Source organism: Benincasa hispida, chromosome 6 (assembly GCF_027475165.1).
Source record: "Benincasa hispida cultivar pf3 chromosome 6, pf3_genome.v1.1, whole genome shotgun sequence".
NCBI classification, from domain to species: domain Eukaryota; kingdom Viridiplantae; phylum Streptophyta; class Magnoliopsida; order Cucurbitales; family Cucurbitaceae; genus Benincasa; species Benincasa hispida.
In genome coordinates, this window is record NC_143483.1 from 7397357 (window position 1) to 7423943 (window position 26587).

General features: G+C 39.0%; 1 protein-coding gene across 1 annotated transcript; it reads left to right on the top strand.

The window, feature by feature from the left end:
* BIG (auxin transport protein (BIG)) lies at positions 1 to 26555 on the top strand. The gene is made up of 14 exons (XM_039034324.2): positions 1 to 408; positions 851 to 957; positions 3047 to 3215; positions 3307 to 9404; positions 14368 to 14985; positions 15068 to 15248; positions 16886 to 17120; positions 17204 to 21760; positions 21836 to 22058; positions 22309 to 22701; positions 22892 to 23035; positions 23398 to 24423; positions 24914 to 25414; positions 25535 to 26555. Exons 1-14 carry the CDS (start codon positions 120 to 122, stop codon positions 26372 to 26374), a joined length of 15381 nt encoding a protein of 5126 aa, XP_038890252.1. The 5' UTR covers positions 1 to 119; the 3' UTR covers positions 26375 to 26555.
* The last annotated feature ends 32 nt before the right edge of the window (positions 26556 to 26587 follow it).

Sequence of the window (26587 nt, forward strand, 5' to 3'; positions counted from 1 at the left end):
TTGTTTATTCCTATTTATAGGTAAAACACAACACTCCTTTTTCTTTTTTCTTCCTTCTTCTTCTTCTTCTCCTCCAAGTTTTCAGTTCTGATCGTTCTTTCCTTTGGACGCCACTGCTCATGGCGGAGCAGAGTTTCGTCAAACTCTTAGACACTATCTTCCTTGACGATTCCACCAGCACCGCCAATACCAAGAAACCTTTCTCTTCCTCCGATCTCCTCCACCTTCTTCGCTCCGATGATGATTCTTCGATCAAACTCGGCCTTCGTCAATTCTATTCCATTCTCAACGCCGGTCTTCGGGACCTCGGTGACGGAAACCTTGCTTTTCAGTCATGGACCGATCCTCAGATCCAAGCTGTGTGTTCAATTGCTCATGCAATTGCTTCTGCTTCTCGATCCCTGACTGGTACGTTTTGCTTCACTCCTGAGCTTTTCTTGACTGAGAAATGTATTTTTTCGTATTTATTCTTTTTTCTTGATTTCTCATTTTTGAAAAATTTTTATGTGCTTTTGGATTACTCGGGGAATGTTATTAAACGTAATGTCTTGAATATTTTGATCATTTGAGGACTGGAAACTAAGTTGGAATGAAATTTTAGTGTTTCTAACTGGAAACATTTTTTTTAAGAAATGAAATTACGAATGTGTAAATTGTGTAAGCGCTTTGCTTCTATATGAGCTTTAAATTTATTAAAATTAAATTTCGGCTTTGCTTCTTGATTCTTGGACTTTCTTCTTCTTCTTCTTCTTCTTCAATATTTCTTTGTTTTCTCGGGAAATGGATTTCGGTTGGTGATATGGTGGTATTCAATTGATGCATGTTGTCTTTGGTGCATTTGCCTCGACAGTGGATCAAGCTGAAGCTATAGTTGTTGCGGTTATTAAAAAATCACTCGAGTTGGTTCTCTGTTACTTGGAGAAATCAGAGTTTAAGTGCGATGACTTTAGTATTCAGGTTTGTTGCTTCTTGGTAGTTTCTAAATTATGTGGGAGGGAGGGTTCATCATTGGTTTCTTTTACTCACCTCATAAAAGTTTTGTAGGAGACTTCTGTTTCCTTCTATTAAAGCAAATCTTGAGCCATGGTTTGTTTGTGCTTTTAGATGTATTCTCAAATCGTATTTGCTGTGTATTTTTTAGCTTTCTCTATTCTATGGAAGTTATTTACTTTATCACACTTCATTTCATTTTCCTTTACTACATTTCTTGCGTGTCAAATTTTCATTTCATATCCTATTGATAGATTTTGTTATGTATTCTCGCGTTGGATTGAGTCAGGATATTAGAATGTTCCTCTCAGTGTCGTATTTCTTAGTCTTGATGAATTTATTATTATTAGGTTCAATTATAAGCTCTTTTTTGGTTACTGTGTCTACGTAGTCTTGAACTTCATAAAGTACATACTGAGATTTAAGTTATGCTTATTTTTAGTCCCTACCAGTAACACTGGATGACGAAATGTTTGTGTTACTCCATTAGATAAAATTTGGAGAAGGTGTTTTGATATGACATCCAGTTGAATGCATTACAAACAAATGGTTAGATACAAGAATTGGTTGTGAGGTTTGACGACTGGGTTGGACGTGTTAAAAATTAAGACTAAATGTAGTTGCATCAAACTCACTGCCAGTTTACTACCTCATGAAAATTTTATCTAATTTGATTTACCTTAGCGTTTGGTCAACTGGTGTTGACAACAAAGACTAGAAAGGAGGACTATACTTCAAAATTTAGAGATATACTTTAAGCTTTTTATGTTTCAGGCGTCTCTCTGTTTTTAGTTGTTGAAATGATAGGCACAATGTTCATAGTACAATAGCAAAATTGATTATTTGTTACCATCACCATCACCATCACCATCATTATTGCTTTTGTTCTTTTCTTACCATTTTTTTTAAATATATGTGTACAAGCTCCCTAACCTTGTGTGCACAAGAAACTTGAAAAGCAAGATTTTGTACCTGAAATTATCTAAAGATTCCTTTTTACTGAAAGGTAGAAAGTAATATTTTTATCATAGAATCCGTAATTGTATTAGCAAAACTTTCTGTTATTGGTAGAATGTGCTTTATTTTATCTTATTCAGGTGACCTTTCCAGGGGGTATGGGAGGAAAAAACCATATGTATTTGGATTTAAAACAAAGCTTCTTCTTTCTTTCTTTCTTTCTTATTTATTTATTTTACATTTTATCAGTCCTAGGATTTCTAAACAATGTTGATAGAGATCTCAATGGAAATGTGGAGGTTGGTGTTTATTTTGAGTAAAAGCATTTAAACGGTGGAAGTTGGTACAAATGATTTGATTTAATTAATGGAACTGTTAAAAGCTGCTTTATATAGCTATAAAATGTTATTTTAACACTAAATGCTTCCATGAATGTGAAATTATATCAATTTGAAATTACAAAATTAGAAAAATGAATTTTACAAAAGAATGAGAGAAAGAGGGGAAAATCAAAATAGAGAGAGAGAGAGAGAGAGAGAGAGAGGGAGAGAGAGAGAGAGAGAGAGAGAGAGAGAGAGAGAGAGAGAGAGAGAGAGAGAGAATATAGATATAAAGAGAAAGGGAACAAATGAGAGGGAAAAGTATTATATTAGAAAAATGTACTTTAATGCCAATTCCTGAGGTTTAAATATGAGCTAGTCATACTTTCAAAATGTTGGTTAATGTACATTGGCAACGTGCTTGTGACTTGAGAACTCAGAATAGACAAATGGTATCAAGTTTGGGATGATGTAGTAATAATCGAACTTTATTGTTTCTTTTCTTTTATATTTTTTCCTAATATCAATTTCTTGCCCATCACAATCAACATTTTGTTGATCTTTTCATGACATTGTACACATATATTAACCATCTTGATTTATGGAAGTTTACTTCATATTCATTATGTGCATGAATTTTAAGATTAATGTTACCAATCAGCAAATTTCTCCTTTTCAGTGTTCGTTTTTGATGTTTTCATTATTTTTCTCGATACTTCAACTTACATGTAAATTTATATTTTTGTATAATATCAAGTACCCTTTGGCATCTTCTGCAGAGTAATATGTTAATGATTCTGGAGACAATTTTGGTTGATGGTATGGATAAAGTAACGGACTGTGCACAGCTTTGTGCCAAGAAAGCTCTTATAGACTTGTTAAAATCTACTGGTGGCGACTGTGATGCTACTATTGAGTTCGAGAATGCCATTGAATGTGGTTTTGCAGGTACCTTAATTTAAATGACAGTTTGAACTATATGCATTAATATTAATTTTTCCTCAATAAAGTTGTGTTTGTTTTTTCTTGTATTCTTTAGGAGTTTGTTGCTCCAGAGAAGAAAAACAGGTAGGTAGGCTTTTAATGACAGTAGCTGCTGAATGTGTGCAAGCTGATCAGCTGACCTCTGAATCTGGATTCAGTGAGCCGACATTCCTTGAAGATATGAACAAACTGATTTTCCTTTTCCAACATTGGGCAGTCACGCATTTGGCATGCATTCAACGTTTGATTTTGATCTGCAAAGAATTGGTGGTACTCCCAGATGCACTTGATGAGAAGACAGGAAGTACAAGTTTTCGGAAAAGACTGTCATGTAGCTTGAGGATATTAAAGCTTCTTACCGATCTCTCAAAGAAATTTCCATATATTGAATATGATGCTAAACTGATGCAGGCATTTGCATTGTTTGCCAACTCATTGCCTTGCTTGTTTGGACTATGTTTTGAGTTTGCAAATAGTCATGCTATTGTCGAGGGTAGTCTGGAGAACACCATTTTGTTACTCCTGGAAGAATTTTTGGAGCTAGTTCAGGTTGTGTTCCGCAACAGCTATGTTTGTGTGAACATCCAAACATGTATAGTGGCTTCCATATTGGATAATTTGAGTTCTTCAGTTTGGCGGTATGATGCATCTGCTGCAAACCTGAAGCCTCCCCTGGTTTACTTTCCTCGAAGTGTTATGGTTATAATTAAACTCATTCAAGATCTTAAGGGGCATAAATATCATGCTTTCAGTTTTAAAGATCTCGAAATGCATCACACAAGCACTCTTGCTGATTTATCAGTGGACATACCTAAATGCTATGCTCGTTCAGAGATTGTTCCTTTGCATAAGAATTATACAGTAGATGAAATTTTGAGAATGATATTTCCTCTGTCAAAACAATGGATGGATGATTTGATGCATCTCCTCTTCTTTCTTTATTCTGAGGGAGTGAGATTAAGACCAAAAATAGAGCGATCATTATCCAGTATGAAGAGCAGTAGTACGGTTGAACAAGAAACTGCTGTCTGTCATGAAGATGAAGCACTATTCGGGGACCTCTTCTCTGAGAGTGGCCGCTCTGTTGGATCTGTAGATGGATATGATTTGCAGCATCTTGCTGTCAACTCTACCTCTAGCCTTTGCAATCTGCTTCTCCAAGCTACTAAAGAACTATTGAGCTTTATCAAGCTATGTATCTTCTCTCCTGAATGGAATGCATCTGTTTTTGATGATGGTTGCAACAAACTTAATCAGAACCATGTTGATATATTACTTTCCTTACTAAACTGTGAGGGATGCTGTTCTGATGACAAGTCTTCTTCTAGTTGTCTACCTGCACACGATGAGAGGAAATCTGGGCACATCCATGAAATTTGTTACAGGTTGTTGCATGGTCTTCTCACAAGCCATGCATTGCCAGATTCGCTTGAAGAGTACCTTGTGAAGAAAATTTTGAATGCTGAAAATGGAAACTTTGTTTACAATGATCAGACTCTAAGCTTACTGGCGCACACCCTTTTCCGTAGAACTGGTGTTGCTGGGACACAGTTGAGGACCCAAATATACAGGCAATTTGTGGAATTTATCATTGTGAAGTCCAAAACTATTTCCTTAAAATATTCCAGCCTCCAGGAATTTATGGGGACTCTTCCCTCTGTCTTTCATATTGAAATTCTTCTGGTGGCATTTCACTTATCTTCTGAAGGAGAAAAGAGAGAAATTTCATGCTTAATTTTTTCTTCCATTAGGGCGATTGATGCTCCATCCTCGTTTTCTAAATGTACAGAGTTGTCAATGTGGGGTTTACTGGTTTCAAGGTTGATTATAGTACTTCGACACATTATTTTTCACCCTCATACATGTTCCTCTTCGTTGCTTTTTGATTTTCGATCTAAGTTGAGGGATGCACCTGCTTTTTCTTCTAGTTTGCCTTACACAGTGAATGATCATTTATCATCTTGGGGAGCAAGTATTGCTAAGAATATAATTGGTTCATCCGTGGAATCCCAGCCCTTCTTTAATAGCTTGATCAACCAGTTGATTGATATTTCTTCATTTCCTGCTTCACTACGCCAGCATGATTCGACAATAGAATGTCCGTGGTTCAATCCCAGTGATATTTTTTCGACATTCTCATGGATTTTGGGGTTCTGGAATGGTAAACAAGCTGTTGCGGTTGAAGACCTCATCATTGAAAGATATATTTTTGTTCTCTGCTGGGATTTTCCTTCCATGAATGTTTTATCACATGGAGGCACATTATGGAGCGATCTGGACACACTGGACATTTCTGATACAACATGCTTCTTTTACTTCAGTTATTTACTTCTAGATCATGGTGATGTTATTGGCGAGCGCATGAAGTTTCCTCAAGTTGTGATTGATTTGCTTCGGCGTTTGCATGGTGGGAGTACCCTAGAGGACTTCAAAGCTTTGGGTTGGAATTTTTTAAGAAATGGAGCATGGCTATCTCTGGTTCTTTCCTTCCTCAGTGTTGGAATATGGAGATACTGCAATAAGAATACGATTCCTACAGTGGGTTCTCTCTGGACAGATACCACAGTTACAGATAATGAGCTGGCCAATTTTGCTGAAAGCTTAATTTCCTCAGTGATTACCAATAGCCAAGTTTCAATTTTAATCGGGGAGTTGTCATTTGTATTGAGCATGTATTTACAAGTTTATCAGAAAGCTTTTGTTGCTACTCTTAGCAGTAGCAATGATCATGCGACTGAGTTTTCCCCTCTCTTGCTCTTTAAACATTCTGAATTTGATAGATGTATTCAGAACAAGACCCTTGAAAACTATGGGACAACATCTTGCTTATTGGAATCTGTTTTTAACCTCATGTCTAGGTTGGATGAAATAGTAGACAAAAAAACACTTGGGTTCTTATCAAGGGTCTGTTGGGAATCGATGTTTCATGGCTTTCCCTCTCATTTGGAAACTTCCAGTGGAATTCTACTTTCTTGTGTCCTTAGCATAGGAAGGATCATTTCTGTTTTAGCTGGGCTGCTGAGGATAGTAGATGTTAAACCTAATATCATTTTGGAAACTGAGGTAACTCGTGGGATTCTTGATGCAGTAATGACTATAAAATTTGACAAGACCTTTGAAAGCGTTCATGGCCTATGTGAAGGTATATATCAGAGTTTGAATGCAGAATTGGATGGATGTTCTTATGGGGTTCTGTTTCTGTTGAAACAGCTCGAGGGGTACTTAAGACACATTAATACGAGGGGGGTGAGTGATAGCACTATTCATGAATTGGTAATTGTAAAGGCTACAGATATCATGGACAGCCTCCGGAAAGATGTTTCGAAGTCTTCTGTTTTCCAATTCTACCTTGGTGCTGAAGTTGTACCGGAGCAGGTTAGAGAGCTTTATGCATTTCAACATGGTAATTTGTTGGTTCTTCTAGACTCCTTAGACAATTGTTGCTCCGAAATAGTTAACTTGAAGGTTCTTGGTTTCTTTGGGGAACTCTTGTCTGGAGAGCCATGCTCTAAACTTAAACAGGAAGTACAGAATAAATTCCTTAGTATGGATTTGCTTAGCCTATCAAAATGGTTGGAGAAGAGGATTTTTGGCTTAGTGGCTGAAGATTCAAGCGGAGTCAATGTGAAAGGATCTTCTACTTCTCTGAGAGAATCATCCATGAATTTTGTATTTTGTCTCATATCATCACCCACAGAACCACTGGCACTTCAATTGCAGAGTCACATTTTTGAGGCTGCACTAGTATCACTTGACATGGCATTTTTGCGATTTGATATCAGTGTTTCCAAGTCCTATTTCCATTTTGTTGTTCAGCTATTGAAAGGGGAGAAATCAATGAAATTACTTTTGGAGAGGATTCTCATATTGATGGAGAAATTGGTTAGTGATGAGCGCCTGCTTCCAGGGCTGAAGTACCTCTTCATTTTTCTCGAAATGATTTTGATTGAGAGTGGATCTGGTAAGAATGTTTTTGAGAGACCCACTGGCAAACCCCTATCGAGGTATGCACCTGAAGTTGGACCTCTTTCTTCTAAGTCGGTGGGGCCTAGGAAGAGTTCAGAGACATTGGTTTTTTCTTCCAGTCAAGAAGAGGGTCCTGCATCTTTTGAATGCGATGCAACTTCTGCTGAGGAAGATGAGGATGATGGAACTTCTGATGGTGAGGTAGCTAGTCTAGACAAGGATGAGGAGGAGGACACAAACAGTGAAAGGGCACTTGCTTCAAAAGTTTGTACATTTACATCCAGTGGCAGCAATTTCATGGAACAACATTGGTACTTTTGTTATACATGTGATCTGACTGTCTCGAAGGGATGTTGTTCTGTGTGTGCAAAGGTCTGCCATCGTGGTCATCGTGTTGTTTATTCCCGGTCTAGTCGCTTCTTTTGTGACTGCGGTGCTGGGGGTGTTAGGGGCAGCAGTTGCCAATGTTTGAAGCCTCGCAAGTTTACTGGACATGGAAGTGCCCCTGTACGTGGTGCCAGTAACTTTCAGTGCTTTTTGCCTTTCTCTGAGGAGGGAGATCAACTTCCTGAAAGTGAATCTGATCTGGAAGACGATGTGTCAGTTACAGACACAGACAAGTGTCTCAGACCCTCTGTTCCTAGGGAGCTTCTAGATGGTATTTCTGTTTTACTTGAAGAACTGGATGTCGAAGGAAGTATGCTCGAGCTTTGTTCGCGTTTATTGCCTACTATAACTAACCAGAGGGACCCAGACCTTTCGAAAGACAAGAAAATTATTCTGGGTAAAGATAAGGTACTATCATATGGGCTTGATCTCTTGCAATTGAAAAAGGCATATAAAGGTGGGTCTTTGGACCTTAAGATTAAGGCAGAATATGCAAATGCCAAGGAGCTCAAATCACATCTAGCCAGTGGATCTCTTGTGAAATCTTTGCTCAGTGTCAGCATCAGAGGTCGTCTTGCTGTTGGTGAAGGTGATAAAGTGTCTATTTTTGATGTCAGGCAGTTAATAGAACAGGCCACAGTTGCACCCATGACGGCAGACAAGACTAATGTTAAGCCACTCTCAAAAAATGTTGTTCGTTTTGAAATTGTACATCTTGCTTTTAATCCCACAGTAGAGAACTATCTTGCTGTGGCAGGCTATGAAGATTGCCAAGTCTTGACTTTGAACCACCGTGGTGAAGTTGTTGACCGTCTTGCTATTGAACTAGCTCTGCAAGGTGCTCATATTAGAAGAATGGAATGGGTTCCAGGATCTCAAGTCCAATTAATGGTCGTTACAAACAAGTTTGTGAAAATATATGATCTATCCCTCGATAATATCAGTCCAATGCACTACTTCACGTTGCCAGATGACATGGTAGTTGATGCTACACTGTTCACAGCTTCACAGGGAAGGATGTTTCTAATTGTTCTTTCAGAAAATGGTAGGATATTCAGACTTGAGTTGTCAGTGCTGGGAAATGTTGGAGCTACACCCTTGAAGGAGATCATTCACATTCAGGGCAGAGAAATGAGTGCAAAGGGATTGTCATTGTACTTCTCTTCATGTTACAAATTATTATTTCTTGCATATGCTGATGGCACCACATTGGTTGGCCAGTTAAGCCCTGATGCAACAAAATTGACTGGGATATCGGTTATATATGAGGAGGAACAAGACAGAAAACTCCGGCCTGCTGGATTACACCGTTGGAAGGAGCTGTTTGCTGGCAGTGGCTTATTTGTTTGCTTTTCAAGTGTCAAATCGAATTCGGCTTTGGTTGTATCTATGGGGGCTCATGAGATATATGCTCAAAACTTGAAACATGCGGGGGGTTCATCTTTGCCATTAGTTGGCATAACTGCATATAAGCCTTTATCCAAAGATAAAATACATTGTTTTGTACTACATGATGATGGTAGCCTTCAAATATACACACACACTGCTGTTGGAGTGGATGCTAGCGCAAATGCTACTGCAGAAAAAATCAAGAAGTTGGGTTCTGGCATTCTCAATAACAAGGTTTATGCCAGTACAAATCCAGAATTCCCGCTTGATTTTTTTGAGAAGACTGTTTGCATCACTGCAGATGTGAGATTGGGAGGTGACGCCATTCGAAATGGTGATTCTGAAGGAGCCAAACAGAGTCTGGCATCCGAGGATGGTTTTCTTGAGAGTCCCAGTTCTTCAGGTTTCAAGGTATTTTTCACATTGCACATAATTATGCATTTCAATGCTTACTTGGTTATTTTAAATTTTAATAAACGTAACTTAGAATATGATGATGTGTTTTTTTCTGTTGCTGTGATATCATATTTTGTTATTATTATTATTATTATTATTTTTATAATAATTTGGGATGGCATTTTCTTCCAGATGAAATAATTACTTTCCTAGGAACATGAACAATACTTTCTCGAATGACCTACTTTTTAACTGTCATATGGCTTCTCGGAGTTGAAAATGTATCTTCCCAAGAGTTTGGATAGTTTCTCTCCTGGGAACATGTGTTTTTTCCCCCTCCTGGGAGGTTACCTCATCTGTTTGAAATGCTAGCTAGATTCCTTTGGCTCAACTTTATTTGATCTCTCCTTTGGAACTTGGGATTTATGGAAGGTTTTTTCTTGATGAAAATATCTGTTGTCGGATCAAATGACTTCTATTGCTGTTTCTTGGTTTAACTCTTCTTATGTAATTTACAGTACAACTTCTCTGAGTTGGTTCATGATGTTCCGGATTTTAATCAGGCTGTCCTAGGAACCTTAATGATTAAGAAGTAGAACCTTAATTCTTCAAACCTGTCATTGGCTGCATCACAGACACCAAGACAACCTGAGAAAATTTACAACATATTCATAATGCAGATGAGCAATGAGGCAAAGAAAGAACATGCTTTTTTTTTGTTGGGGGGGGGGGGGGGCGAATATGGAACAGACAGAATATTCATATTGAAACAAAGAATAGCCTAGGGGGGTTTTTTGGGACATGAAACAGACAGATATTGAAATAAGGAATAGCTTAGGAGCAAGGGGTCGAGAGAACCCCTTTTCAAAAGGGAAAACTATTACAAAAAGTCTTCCAATTTTCTAATAATCAAGACAAGACTATAAAAGCTCTTAAATTCTTTGTGACTTGGATTCCACCAAGAAGCCAAGCAGTCAGACCCGCCCCATGACACCAAGTACTATATATAGACAAAAAACTTCCAATCTGAGTCATTCTCAAAAATCTGGAAATAATTGAGAGAGGAAATACCCTAGTCACTTGCAGACAAATGAGGTGGCCCCTGAATTGATAAGCCTCTGCAAAAGTAGATGTTCGGGGTTATGCTACTGTAAACGAGACTGACTGCCATCTTAGATCCTTCTTACAATAGTTTATCCTGTGGTCCTTGGTCCTTTTAGCAACGCCAATTAGGATTTATGTAGATATGATGGACTAGATGTATTGCAATTTTGCAGCAGATAGTATCCGTTGGTCCCTTTTATGTGTACAGTACTTGCTAAACATACAGCACTTTTAATCTTTTTGGGACCATTGTGAAGTATTAGTTTGAAATGGAGGGCCTGAAATGCTTGGTTATGTTATAAAATCTACCTTAGGGTTAAATTGCTATTTAATTGATTAATTAATTATAATAACAATTGTTATACACTTGTCATTTATAATTAGGTGTATTTTTGGATTTGGATAGGTTGGATTGAAGGGGTTTCTTAAATCAACCGTGAGTATTCGGGTTATAAGCCGGTTGACTAAGCCACTTCAAATAACGTTGTTTATACCTCGGCTCAACCCAACCCAATCCAAGTATCCAACCTAATCTTAACGCATCTCAACTTATTAGTTTTGGTTACAATCTTTAAAAACTACGAAACTTTACTTTAAAAGCTAGTTTTCACCCTGGTTGTTGGAATTCAAGGAAGCATTGACATCTTATTTTGAATTTTACATTTGGGAGGCTTGAACTCTTCTGATAGATTGCAAATCAAATGTCTTACTGTGGTTTAGTCCATTGGTGCAAACATTAAGTTTATAATAGATGTGGTTATTCTTTTTCTGAATAAAGTATCTCTTCCTCATGTGAGAGAACACGTCAAGTTCACGAGAAATTGATTTGTATTTCTAGCTGCACAATAACACAACAGGAAGGAGTTTTGTAAATTAAGAATTCCTGTGGTAAATTAATAATGCCTGTCTCTGATTGAAGCCTTCACCCTTGACTTCCAACAACCAGGATGAAAACTAGCTCTTAAAGTAATGTTTTGTTGTTTTTACATATTGTAACCAAAACTAATAAGTTGACAAATGTGTAAGATTATGTTGGATTGGGTTGGGTTGTGTAATTAGGTACGAACATAGGTTAGTTGAAGTGGCTAAATAGTCAACTGACTTATAACCCAGATACTCACGGTTGATTTAAGAAACCCCTTCTTATTTCTGATTCTCAAGGGGCTTTTATTGCTGGGAGGCAGATTCTGGACCAAGTTCTTAATTCTTATTGCCAAGGAAGCTATTGAGGACTTATAGATCCAACAAAAAAGTATTGTTCAAGATCAACTTTGAAAAAGCGTAGGATCATGTTGATTGAGATTTTTTGGATAAAGTCTTGGAGATGAAAGGCTTTGGGTATAAGTGGAGGATGTGGATGTGGGGGTGCGTGAGGAACGGTAGTTACTCTTTTCTTGTTAATAGTAGTCCTAGAGGAAAAGTGGTGGCGTCAAGAGGGTTGAGGTAGGGTGATCCTCTCTCCCTTTTTGTTCCTTTTGGTTGTAGACGTTCTTAGTAGAATGGTGGATAAAAGTATGGGTGGCAAGATTATGGAACCTTTTCAAGTAAGGGCTAATAAAATCATTCTCTCTCACCTCAAATTCGCAAATGATACTCTTCTTCTATTCTGTCAAGGAGGATTCGTTCTTAATCTTGAATCACATCCTTGCCTTCCTTGAATAGATGTTGGGGCTAAGGATTAATAGAGGCAAGTGTAGCATTATGGACCTTAATTGTGACGTTGAGAAGCTAAACTGATGGGTGGCGTTGGTGGGGTGTGCTATGGGTTGTCTTCCTTCTTCCTATCCTGGTTTGCCCCTTGGCTGCTATAACCCTTTGATTATTGGTTTATGGGACACTTTGACTATTGGGTCATGGGACCCTGTGGTGGATAAAGTGAGGAGTGAGGAGTAGGTTAGCTTCCTGGAAGAAAGGATTCCTTTCAAAAGCGAGAGCTCTTACTTTGATTAGATTAGATCCGTGTTAAGTGATATCCCTACCTATTACTTTTCCCTCTTCAAAGCCCCTTGCAAGGTGTGTCACAGTTTGGAGAAATTAATGCGTGATTTTCTTTGGGAAGGGGTTGATGAAGGAAAAGGGAGAGGATTGCATTTGATTAGATGGGAGATTATCGAGAGGCCTGTGGATGTAGGAGGGTTAGAGATTGGGGTCTCGCAAGTCGCAACAAATCCTTGTTAGCCAAATGGATGTGGCATTTTACCTCTGAACCTAGATCCCTCTGGCATAAGGTTATTGTTAGTAAACACGGGCTCCACCCTTTTGAATGGCTGTCTAAAGGGGTTAAAGGGTGAATGGTCTTATCGGAACCTATGGAAGATTATTTCTAAGGAGCTCCTTTTTTTTTTTTTTTAATTCAATTTGTTAGTTGTGTGGTAGGGGAGGGGAGAGAAACTTATTATTTTTTTTTTTTGGGAAGGCCATTGGGTGGGGGAGAGACCTCTCTATTCCTTGTTCCCCCGTTTGTATCACTTGTCGGATTTAAAAACCATTTGGTTGCCGACTTGCTTGTGTGGTTAGGGAGCTTCTTTTCCTTTTCTCTCGGGTTCCATCACGCTTTTCTATTAGGAAAACGATGGAGGTGCCCGATCTTCTTTCCTTGCTTGAGGGTCACCCTTTTAGGCGTGGGAGAAGTGATGTGAGGTTTCGGAGTCCTGACCCATTGGAAGGATTCACATGTAAGTCTTTTTTTCGTCAGTTGGTTCCTTCTCCCTTAGGTTTCTTGGTGTTATGGACGATTTGGATACCTAGGAAAGTGGGGTTCTTTAACTGGCAAGTCTTACACGGCCAAGCTAACACTTTGGATCGTCTTAAGAGAAAGTTGCCCATGCTTGTGGGTCCTTTTTGTTGCATTCTCTGTCAAAAGGTTGAGGAAGACTTATGAAAAGCAGCAAGCCCATAGCATAGGAAGTTGTAGCTCAGTCTATCTTTCTACCTGGAATGAATGCCCAACGGAACCTGCTAAGTCCGCCTTTCTTACCTGGTATGATTCAATCTTTCAGCTCAAACTTTCCTATCGTCCTTGGGAAAAGGTAGTCGTACTCTTACCTTTTCCTTTTGTTGCCTGAGCCAAGGGGTCAAGAAAAGGCAATATACTATGCTTGCTTGTAGAATTCTCAAAGACCATATTCTTGGGCACCGTGAGTTCTCAACTTTGGTTTGGGATTCTTTGTTTCAGATGTTTGGTGTTCTAGGAGCCCACCATAGAGATGTGGGTGTGTTGCTTGAGGAATCTCTCCTCAACCTGCTGCGGGGGGAGAAGGCTCGCTTTCTTTGTCTTGCAGGGGTGTGTGCTGTATTGTGGGTTGTGTGGGGTGAGCGGAACAATAGAGCATTAGAGAGTGGAGAGGGACCCTTGTGAGATTTGTGTTATCATGTTTCTCTTTGTGCTTCTAATTTGAAGGCCTTTTGTAACTATTCTATAGGTGTTATTTTGCTTAGTTGGACTACCTTCTTATAGAGGGTCCTTTTTTGTGAGCTAGTTTTTGTTGCTCTTGTATTCTTCATTTTTCTCAATGAAAGTGGTATTTTCAATTATAAAAAAATAGAAATCCCTTCAATCTGACCTAGCCACAAGCTGCACAATAACAAAAGCGTCTCTTCAATGAAGAAGGAAGCACTTTTGAAAGATTCTTTGAACGTTATCTTTCTTGCTATGACTTGATGTAAATGTACATCTTTCTATAGCTCATATAGTCTATCCTCTCTTTTGACCAATTAGAGAAGTTTTCTGTAACTCCTTTGGTTTGGGCTAATTGCCCTTCTTTTGTAAATTAGATACATCAATGGAGTTTGTTTCTTATTAAAAAAATGTAAATTAATAATTCCTCTCTGATCGAAGCCTGCTCTAACTATAAACTGTTCTTTCACTGCTCAGATCACCGTCTCTAACTCCAACCCTGATATTGTTATGGTTGGATTCCGCATCCATGTTGGTAATACGTCTGCGAACCATATACCTTCAGAGATAACTATTTTCCAGAGAGTCATAAAATTAGATGAGGGCATGCGATCATGGTACGATATACCATTTACTGTTGCTGAATCTCTTCTTGCTGATGAAGAATTCTCTGTAACTGTTGGGCCAGCATTCAATGGTACTGCACTTCCTAGGATAGACTCTCTTGAAGTGTATGGTCGAGCAAAAGATGAATTTGGTTGGAAAGAAAAATTGGATGCTGTTCTGGACATGGAGGCACGTGCACTTGGTTCCAATTCCTTGCTTGCCAGATCTGGAAAAAAGAGGCGATCCATTCAATGTGCTCCTATTCAACAGCAGGTGTTAGCAGATGGTCTGAAGGTCTTGTCCAGTTATTATTTGCTCCGTAGATCACAAGGATGCCCAAAACTTGATGATGCGAATCAGGAGCTGACTAAACTGAAGTGCAAGCAGTTATTAGAAACAATATATGAAAGTGATCGAGAGCCTTTGTTGCAGTCTGCTGCGTGTCGCGTCCTGCAAGCTATCTTCCCTAAAAAAGAGACATACTACCAAGTAATCATTTAATTGGTGTGGTTTTACTTGTGTTGTGATAAATTCTTTTGAACTTACTCTTAAAATTTCCCCTTGTGATTAGGTGAAGGACACCATGCGTCTGACTGGTGTTGTGAAATCAACATCAGTGCTTTCCTCTAGGCTTGGAGTTGGAGGTGCTGCAGGAGGATGGATTATTGAAGAATTTACATCACAAATGCGTGCAGTTTCTAAGATTGCCCTGCATCGTAGATCTAATTTGGCTTGTTTTCTGGAAAGAAATGGTATTTGTACTTCTTTCTTGGTTCAAATCTTTTGATAATTGTTTTAAAGTTTTTGATAATCGTAAAAATTTGAGGTGTAGGAGTGTCTTTTTAACATTTCATCAGTCAGCCAAAATGGGTTGTGAAGTGTGATGGATTACGTTAGAGATTATTATTATCTGCTTAAAATCAAAGGAAACCATAAAACCTTGGGTGGGAGTGATCATTAGCTTGATCAAGAGCACCCTTTTCACGCATAATTGCTACTCTTTTTAATCATTATCTTTAACTCCATAGCGTGGCCATGTTTTCTGTTCATTTTATTATTTGTTTTTTTTAATAAGTAACAATTTCATTGGTGTATGAAATTTACAAAATAGATGGATAATCTATGGTGATTACAGAGGGTTTTAGAAGAAAGGGAAGTGTACTTATATAAAGCAAAGAGATAAGACAATTTACACCAAGAAGATGAATGATAAATAATAAGATCAAAGTGACATTGTATTTCTCTGTACCTTTGTTTCAAGTGACATTGTATTTTGAGCTTTTTGCTCTTTTCATTATATCAATGAAAAATTTCTTTAAATAACAACAACAACAAGAAGCTCTGGTTTAACGGATTTCAATCTCAATTGGAGAGCTTTTATCTCCCATCCCAACGGTGGATCTTAGCTTCGTCAGCTGTTTGTTTCTTCCTTGGCTATTCCAGTCTGTCTTGTTTTGAGTTTTCCCCCTTCTTCGGCCATTGTTTGGGCTTAGTAGTGCTGTTTGTTTTTATTCTCTTATTTTTAGTTTTAATTTTCTTTTCTGGGATGTGTTGAGGGTACTAAGGGGGTGTCAACCTAGTTGAGATGCCCGGGTGCGCTTGCTGATTCGTTTGGTCTTTGCTTTGCTCATTGTATAATCCTTTTGTACTTTGGGCTCTAGCTCACAATTTCCTTAATATAATGAATTGTTTCCTTTTCCAAAAAAAAAAAAAAAACAATAATAATAAAATAACAAGATAAAAGAACACTTCAAAGGTGTGCCCATTGTCAAAGAAAACCCTTTGATTTCTCTCTTTCCAAATAACCCGAAAGAAGGCCTTGTTGATGTGTACTTTTAGGTCACTTTGCTTTGTGATAAATGAGTGTAGAAGCTCTACTATTCTTATTGTTGTGTAAGAGCATGAAATACCATGGCAAGTAATCAATATCACTATCTGTATTATCCTCTTATTTTGCCTTCTCATCCTTCTTATGGTGAATCTATAGTTTCAATCTATAAACTGGTATTATCTATCAGAATGGCCTCTATTTTGTTCACATATTTTAATTAGTTTTACCTGTCGGGTTGAAATGATAGACGGCAGTTTAGCCTCAAATTTATGCCCTAGAAAGGGGTTAACGAATCAGTTGTACCATGATTTTGCAGTTGTTTGGTCCATGGTCCCGACCATGTTCAAACAGCACATCTATTTCCGGGCTTTAAATTATTGTTCTTTTTAAAGCATGGCACTTCCAATGGGTCTTCCTTTGAAAATATTGTGAAGTAGATGGATATGATATTTATGTGCGTTGTTAGATTGTTCTTCAGCCTGTTGATTAGAGAATCAAGTAGAATGCTTGTCATGTATATTTTTTATGCTTGCCTTATGGTTAGAATCACTAATGTAGGTTCTCAAGTGGTGGATGGACTCATGCAAATTTTATGGGGAATTTTGGACTTGGAGCAGCCCAACACTCAGATTTTGAACAACATTGTTATTTCCTCTGTTGAACTTATTTATTGCTATGCTGAGTGCCTGGCATTGCATGGCCCAGACACTGGCAGGCACTCTGTTGCACCTGCTGTTGTGTTATTTAAGAAACTTCTATTTTCCTCCAGTGAGGCTGTTCAGGCTTCAAGCAGGTTTTGTTTCGTCAATTTTATTCTTATTCTGAAATTTTATTCTAAGGTATTTCCTAAGATTCTAGCTTTCCTTTTCTTTTCAGTTTGGCTATATCTTCGAGGTTGCTTCAGGTTCCATTTCCAAAGCAAACAATGTTAGCTACTGATGATGGTGCTGATATTCCATTATCTGCACCTGTAACCACTGAAACAACCGGTACCAATCCCCAAGTTATGATTGAGGAAGACGCTGTCGCTTCTTCTGTTCAATATTGCTGTGATGGTTGCTCCAAAGTTCCTATACTGAGGCGGCGATGGCATTGTACGGTTTGCCCTGATTTTGATTTGTGCGAGTCGTGTTATGAGGTACTTGATGCCGATAGGCTTCCTTCCCCTCATTCTAGAGATCATCCTATGACTGCCATCCCAATTGAAGTGGAGTCGGTAGGAGATGGAAATGAATATCACTTTGCCACAGAAGATATCAATGATTCAAGCTTAACATCATCAGTAAGAGCAGATATTAGCGTGAAGAATCCTGTGTCATCAATTCATGTCTTGGAGCCAGCTGATTCCGGGGATTTTTCTGCCTCAGTGACTGATCCAGTTTCAATATCAGCTTCTAAACAAACTGTTAATTCCCTGCTTCTCTCTGAGCTCCTTGAACAGTTGAAAGGATGGATGGAGACAACTTCAGGTGTTCAGGCTGTTCCTGTTATGCAGCTTTTCTACAGATTATCGTCCACAATGGGCGGACCTTTTATGAACAGTTTGAAATCTGAAAACTTGAACTTGGAAAGACTAATTAAATGGTTTTTGGATGAAATTGATCTCAACAAACCCTTTGAAGCAAAAGCCCGTACATCGTTTGGGGAAATTGCAATCCTTGTTTTCATGTTCTTCACTTTGATGCTAAGAAACTGGCACCAACCTGGTAGTGATGGTCCAGGTGCCAAACCTAGTACTGCCGCAGATACGCATGACAAGAGTTCAACCCAGGTTGCACCATCTACTTCAGTGACTGCACAATCTTCCGTGGATGATCAAGGAAAAAATGACTTTACTTCACAACTACTTCGTGCTTGTAGCTCTATTAGGCAACAATCTTTTGTAAATTATCTTATGGACGTGCTGCAGCAGCTAGTGCATGTCTTCAAGTCATCCACAATTGATTATGACAGTGGACATGGTTTTAATAACGGTTCTGGATGTGGAGCTCTGCTAACAGTTCGTAAGGATCTCCCTGCTGGCAATTTCTCTCCATTTTTTTCAGATTCTTATGCAAAAGCACACAGGACAGATCTTTTTATAGACTATCACAGGCTCTTGTTAGAAAATGCTTTTCGTCTTGTATATACCTTGGTTCGACCAGAAAAATATGACAAGACATTGGAGAAGGAAAAGGTTTATAAGATTTATAGCAGCAAGGATTTGAAGTTGGATGCCTATCAAGATGTTCTTTGCAGTTATATTAACAATCCCAACACTAGCTTTGTTAGAAGATATTCGAGAAGGCTTTTCCTCCACATTTGTGGCAGCAAAAGTCACTATTACAGTATTCGAGACTCTTGGCAGTTTTCGACTGAAGTAAAGAAACTTTTCAAATACATAAACAAGGTTGGTGGCTTTCAAAATCCTATGTCATACGAGAGAAGTGTAAAGATAGTGAAATGCCTAACAACTTTGGCGGAAGTTGCTGCTTCAAGGCCTCGAAATTGGCAGAAATATTGTTTACGACATGGGGATGTACTGCCATTTTTGCTGAATGGAATTTTCTACATTGGAGAAGAGTCTGTTATTCAGACTCTCAAACTTTTGAATCTCGCCTTCTATACTGGAAAGGATACTGGCTATTCTATACAAAAGTCTGAAGCAGGAGATAGTGGGACAAGCACAAATAAATCTGGTACACAACCTGTGGATTCAAGAAAGAAAAGAAAAGGTGAAGATGGAAATGATTCTGCGTTGGAGAAGTCCTATTTGGATATGGAGACCATGGTGAATATCTTTATTGATAAGGGTAGTAACGTCTTGAGCCATTTCATTGACTGCTTTCTTCTTGAGTGGAATTCAAGCTCTGTCCGGGCAGAGGCCAAAGGTGTTGTCTATGGTATTTGGCATCATGGAAAGCAGACTTTTAAAGAAACTCTATTGATGGCTCTCTTGCAAAAGGTTAGAACTCTTCCTATGTATGGTCTGAACATTGCTGAATATACAGAACTGGTCACATGGTTGCTGGGAAAGGTTCCTGATGTTGGTTCTAAGCAGCAGAGCTCTGAACTTCTGGACCGATGCTTGACCTCTGATGTAATTCGATCAATTTATCAAACACTTCACTCACAAAATGAGCTGTTAGCTAATCATCCAAATTCACGCATATACAATACCTTAAGTGGTTTAGTTGAATTTGATGGTTACTATCTAGAGAGTGAACCTTGTGCGGCTTGCAGTTCTCCTGAGGTGCCTTACAGCAGGATGAAACTTGAGAGTCTTAAATCTGAAACAAAATTCACTGACAACCGCATCATTGTCAAATGTACAGGGAGTTACACAATTCAAACTGTTATAATGAATGTTCATGATGCTCGGAAGTCAAAATCTGTGAAAGTTTTAAACCTGTACTACAATAATCGGCCTGTGGCAGACTTATCGGAGTTGAAAAATAATTGGTCTTTGTGGAAGCGTGCTAAAAGTTGTCATCTTGCATTCAATCAGACTGAACTAAAAGTAGAGTTTCCCATTCCAATCACTGCATGTAATTTCATGATTGAGCTGGATTCCTTCTATGAAAATCTTCAAGCTTTGTCCCTCGAACCTTTGCAATGCCCTCGATGTAGTCGTCCAGTCACTGATAAACATGGAATATGCAGCAACTGCCATGAAAATGCATATCAATGTAGGCAATGCCGGAACATAAATTATGAGAACCTTGACTCATTTTTATGCAATGAGTGTGGATACAGCAAGTATGGAAGATTTGAATTTAATTTTATGGCAAAGCCAAGCTTTACGTTTGATAATATGGAGAATGACGAAGATATGAAGAGAGGTCTTGCTGCAATAGAATCTGAATCAGAAAATGCTCATAGGAGATATCAACAACTCTTAGGCTACAAGAAACCCCTGCTAAAAATTGTTTCAAGCATTGGTGAGAATGAAATGGACTCGCAACAAAAGGATTCTGTTCAGCAAATGATGGTCTCACTTCCAGGACCATCGTGCAAGATTAATCGTAAAATTGCTCTCCTTGGGGTTTTATATGGTGAAAAATGCAAAGCAGCCTTTGATTCTGTCAGTAAAAGTGTCCAGACGCTTCAAGGTCTTCGTCGGGTTTTAATGACGTATTTGCACCAGAAACATACTGATGATGGGTTTCCGGCTTCAAGATTTGTGATTTCTAGATCTCCTAATAACTGCTATGGTTGTGCGACTACATTTGTCACTCAATGTCTCGAGATATTGCAAGTGTTATCAAGGCATCAGAGTTCGAAGAAGCAACTTGTTAGCCTGGGTATATTATCTGAGCTGTTTGAGAATAACATTCATCAAGGGCCCAAAACCGCTCGAATACAAGCTAGGGCAGTTCTTTGTTCTTTCTCCGAGGGTGATGTACATGCAGTGAGTGGGCTGAACAATCTAATCCAAAAGAAAGTCATGTACTGCCTTGAACACCATCGTTCTATGGACATCGCATTGGCAACTCGAGAAGAGTTATCACTGCTTTCAGAAGTTTGTTCTTTGGCTGATGAGTTCTGGGAAGCTAGATTGCGAGTTGTTTTCCAGCTGTTATTTTCATCCATCAAGTCCGGTGCGAAACATCCAGCAATTGCTGAGCACATTATTCTTCCATGTCTGAGGATCATATCTCAAGCCTGTACTCCTCCTAAATCTGACACTGTAGACAAGGAGCAGAGGATGGGAAAATTGACGTCTGTTTCACAAAATAAGGATGAAAACGCTACAAATATTTCTGGATCTTTCAGTGGACCTGTTAGTGGGAATAAGTCTGCACCTGAATCACTTGAACATAATTGGGATTCTTCTCAGAGGACTCAGGATATCCAATTGCTGAGTTATGCAGAGTGGGAAAAGGGAGCATCATATCTTGACTTTGTTAGAAGGCAGTACAAGGTGTCTCAGGTGTTCAAAGGTACAGTTCAAAGATCTCGAACACATAAAGGCGATTATTTGTCCCTGAAGTATGCGCTTAAGTGGAAGCGGTTTGTATGTAGAAATGCTAAAAGTGATTTGTCAACTTTCGAGCTGGGGTCGTGGGTTACAGAACTTGTGCTATGTGCCTGTTCCCAGTCTATAAGATCGGAGATGTGTATGCTGATAAGTTTGCTTTGTGCTCAAAGTTCATCAAGACGATTTCGACTATTGGATTTACTGGTGTCTCTGTTGCCAGCAACTCTTTCTGCTGGCGAGAGTGCTGCTGAATATTTTGAATTACTTTTCAAGATGGTAGATTCAGAAGATGCGCGCTTGTTTTTGACTGTTAGAGGGTGTTTACGTACAATTTGCCAATTAATTTCCCAAGAAGTGGGCAATGTTGAGTCTCTGGAGAGAAGCCTCCATATTGATATTTCCCAGGGATTTATTCTTCACAAGCTCATAGAGCTCCTTGGGAAATTTCTAGAGATCCCTAACATTAGGTCAAGGTATAACTTCTTCCCTAAGCTTCTGTTTTTCAGACTACTTCTGTTTAAGCTTATATAATTTGATCTTATTGTTAGATTCATGCGGGATAATCTACTCTCAGAAGTTCTTGAAGCTCTCATTGTGATTCGTGGATTGGTAGTACAGAAGACAAAACTGATTAGCGATTGTAATCGGCTTTTGAAAGATCTCTTGGACAGTCTTCTGCTGGAAAGCAATGAGAACAAGAGGCAATTTATTCGAGCCTGCATTTGTGGCTTGCAAATCCATGGGGAGGAAAGGAAAGGGCGGACTTGTTTGGTACGATCAATCTTGAGAACTGGTCAATCAATTAAGGCCAACTTCCTACTGTTCTGCTCCTTGGGAAATTATTAATCTTACCGAAATAAAATGAAAATATCAGCATCTTCTACGATTTATGCCATATATACTATAATAGAATATTCAGATACCACTTTCTAAAATTATGCAGTTACACTTTTTAGTTCATCTATCTTTCTGTTTGACGTGGTACTTAGATTGGCAGCTTACTTTGAAATATTGTGTGCAGTTTATTCTAGAGCAGCTCTGCAATCTGATCTCTCCCTCAAAACCAGAGCCAGTGTACCTCTTGGTTCTAAACAAGGCACATACGCAAGAAGAATTTATTAGGGGATCCATGACAAAGAATCCTTACTCCAGTGCCGAAATTGGTCCATTAATGCGTGATGTCAAAAATAAAATTTGTCACCAATTGGATTTACTTAGTTTTCTCGAAGATGATTATGGCATGGAGTTGCTAGTTGCTGGAAATATAATTTCTCTTGATTTGAGCATAGCACTAGTCTATGAGCAAGTGTGGAAGAAGTCTAACCAATCTTCAAATGCCATATCTAATACTGCACTAATGTCTACTACCGCTGCAAGAGACTCTCCTCCTATGACAGTGACTTACCGGCTTCAGGTTTGTTTCAATAATCCATGTCCGGCCTTTTTGGATAATGTTTACCTCATGTTTCTTATTTCCTTGCTTATGGGAATCCCAAAATTTGAGTTTTATGTTGAAGAGTTCGCGAAATATGGGTTAGAGAAATTTGTAGGTGAGATCCTTAGTAATACCACTAATTTTCTTGGGGGTTGGATATTATATCCAGGGGCTGGATGGTGAAGCTACGGAACCTATGATTAAGGAATTGGAAGAGGACAGAGAGGAATCGCAAGATCCAGAACTGGAATTTGCTATAGCAGGTGCAGTTCGTGAGTATGGAGGATTGGAAATTTTGTTGGGCATGATCCAGGTGTGTAGACCAGACCTTTAATCATCGTTTTTATTTTGTTTTCCTAGGTTGTTTATTGATCTTGTAGTTTTACCAAAAAATGGTGGGTTGATGTTTGTTTAGAAAAACTGTAGTTCTGTACTTTCACTTTCTATTTAGTCTGTAAATCACATATAATATAATATTTCAGCTGCGTTAATTTTTCATAAATCATCTAATAGAGAGCTAGTCCAACCCTTATTATTATATTCAGTTGTGATCTCTCTATCTTATATCCATCCACATGTGGGATAATTGGAGTTAAGCTATCAGTCCTTTTTTGGATTTAAAGTTAATCAAACCATTTTTTCCTGGTCTTACTATAACTTCTTTATTTGAACCAGCGCATATGGGATAATTTCAAGTCAAACCAAGAGCAGTTGGTTGCAGTTCTCAATCTTCTTATGCACTGTTGCAAAATAAGAGAGAACAGGCGTGCTTTATTAAGGCTTGGAGCCCTCGGATTACTTCTAGAAACAGCAAGGCGTGCCTTCTCTGTGGATGCCATGGAGTCAGCTGAAGGCATTCTCTTGATTGTGGAGAGTCTAACAATTGAAGCAAATGAAAGTGAAAGTATCAGCATTGGACAAAGTGCTCTTACAGTCACCAGTGAACAAAGTGGTACCGGTGAACAGGCCAAAAAAATTGTCCTCATGTTTCTGGAGAGATTATCTCATCCTTTTGGTCTTAAAAAATCAAACAAACAGCAGAGGAACACTGAAATGGTTGCTAGAATCTTGCCTTACTTGACCTATGGTGAACCTGCTGCTATGGATGCACTCATCCAACATTTCACTCCATATCTGAATGCTTGGGATGAGTTTGACCGATTACAGAAACAGCATGAAGACAATCCAGAGGATAAGAGCATCTCTGAGCAAGCTGCCAAGCAGAGGTTTACTGTGGAAAATTTCGTTAGGGTCTCAGAGTCACTGAAGACAAGTTCCTGTGGGGAGAGACTGAAGGATATTATTTTGGAAAAGGGCATTACTGGCCTTGCAATTAAGCATCTGAGAGATAGTTTTGCTGTTGCAGGACAGACCGGTTTCAGATCCAGTGTGGAATGGGCATTTGCCTTGAAACGTCCTTCCATTCCGCTTATATTGTCTATGCTTAGGGGTTTGTCAATGGGGCATTTGGCTACCCAGAGATGTATTGATGAAGGAAGGATCTTACCTGTGCTTCATGCTCTGGAAAGAGTTCCGGGAGAAAATGAGATTGGTGCAAGGGCCGAAAACTTGTTAGATACCCTCTCTAACAAGGAGGGAAATGGAGATGGATTCTTGGAGGATAAAGTGCGAATGTTAAGACATGCCACAAGGGATGAAATGAGGCGACTTGCTTTGAAGAACAGAGAAGACATGCTACAGGTGCTGTCTCGTTGTATTTTCCAATGTTCTTGCTTATTCTTGTATTTTCACACAGTATTTGGTTAGCTTTAGGAATTTTTCTGCTAGACGTCATTATTCAAATCAATTTCGAAATGAGTTTTCTTTTTGCAATAGAATTTGAATTAGGGATCCATTTCCTTTCGCAATAGAATTTTCACTGGAATACCATAGGAAGCAAATTTTTTGAACACTTTCCTTGTCATAAAAATATCATGAACATTGAAAATATGAGTTGGTAACATGTTTGGGAATGAGAAGTCCGCAACATGAAATTTGCTAGCTTTTCATTGTTTGAAGTCTGGTTGGATAGGATAAGTGTATAATAAGAATAACTATTAAGGTCTTCCGATTTCATGATTTTGTTCTTTGTTTTGGTTCTTTTGCCGTTTTCATATGTATATTTATATATTCTGTGGTTTCTGATCCTAAAACTCTCAGTGGAGATAATTCATTTTTGGGGATAATGCAGGGACTTGGAATGCGGCAGGTAGCTTCAGATGGTGGCGAACGGATCATTGTCTCTAGACCAGCTCTTGAAGGTTTGGAAGATGTATTGGAAGAGGAAGATGGGCTGGCATGCATGGTGTGCAGAGAGGGCTATAGTTTGAGGCCTACTGACTTGCTGGGTGTCTACTCATACAGCAAGAGGGTTAACCTTGGTGTTGGGACTTCAGGAAGTACTCGTGGGGAGTGTGTTTATACAACCGTGAGTTATTTCAATATTATTCATTATCAGTGCCATCAAGAGGCCAAAAGAACAGATGCTGGTTTGAAAATCCCAAAGAAAGAATGGGAAGGAGCAACACTCAGGAACAACGAATCCCTTTGCAATTCCTTGTTCCCTGTGAGAGGTCCGTCTGTCCCATTAGCACAGTATATCCGATATGTTGACCAGCATTGGGACAATCTAAATGCTCTCGGTCGTGCTGATGGAAACCGACTTCGGCTCTTGACGTATGATATTGTTCTGGTATGGTTCTTGCCTGTTGTCAGTTTGTGAATTGTTTTTTTTCCTTTCCTGTATTAGTGTGTATCGACCTTCTAATGATTTACGGTATCTGTTTTTCTATTTTTTATTTTTTTCATGTAGATGTTGGCTCGATTTGCCACTGGAGCATCATTCAGCGCTGAAAGCAGGGGTGGTGGCAGAGAGAGCAATTCCCGGTTCCTTCCTTTTATGATTCAAATGGCTCGTCACCTCCTGGATCAAGGGAGCCCATCTCAACGTTCTACAATGGCTAAATCTGTTTCAACCTATTTGTCCTCATCCACTGTAGATTCACGACCGTTCTCTCCAGGGTTGCAACCTTCAGCCGCAACTGAGGAAACTGTTCAGTTTATGATGGTAAACTCGCTTCTTTCGGAGTCTTATGAATCCTGGTTGCTGCATCGCCGTGCATTCCTACAGCGTGGGATATTCCATGCATACATGCAGCACACTCATAGCAGGTCGACCAGTCGTTCATCATCAAGTTCAACTTCTAAAGTGGAATCAGGAAGTAATAGCCCGAACATGGAAGCAGAAGAAGCGAATGATTTATTGACTACCATTAGGCCAATGCTCGTCTACACTGGCCTGATTCAGCAACTGCAACATTTCTTCAAGGTAAAGAAATCGGCAAATATCGCATCTTACACAAAAGAAGGAACATCAACATCTGCCGCCACCACAACCGCAACTGCAACCGGAGAGGAAAGCGAGAGCCAAAATCTGGAAAGTTGGGAAGTGGTGATGAAAGAGCGACTTAATAACGTAAGGGAAATGGTGGGATTCTCAAAGGAGTTGCTAACATGGCTGGAGGAAATGAACTCTGCCACTGATCTGCAGGAGGCGTTCGATGTAATCGGAGTTTTGGCTGATGTATTGTCCGGCGGAATTAGCCGCTGTGAAGACTTTGTAAATGCTGCAATCAACAGTGGAAAAGGCTGACGATACCCGACCAACAAGGGGGTGCTCTGGAGCTGAGCTTGAGCTTTTTTGTTACATGACAGGGAATATGGTATTATTTTGATCTTTATAGCATTGTGGACTTTTCCTTTGAAATATGAATCTTCATATATACATTCAGCTCCCTGGTAATCAAATATATACCTATTTTTTTACCCCCAAATATTTCTGGTGTGTTATTTTGGCCAAATGTTG

What these genes read in the sequence shown, in the direction of transcription:
- BIG (XM_039034324.2), top strand. Translation starts at nt 120, where the DNA reads ATGGCGGAGCAGAGTTTCGTCAAACTCTTAGACACTATCTTCCTTGAC. An exon ending in GCGATGACTTTAGTATTCAG is followed by an intron (nt 958 to 3,046) that starts GTTTGTTGCTTC and finishes CATCTTCTGCAG; the next exon opens with AGTAATATGTTAATGATTCT. An exon ending in GGAAAGGGCGGACTTGTTTG is followed by an intron (nt 22,059 to 22,308) that starts GTACGATCAATC and finishes TATTGTGTGCAG; the next exon opens with TTTATTCTAGAGCAGCTCTG.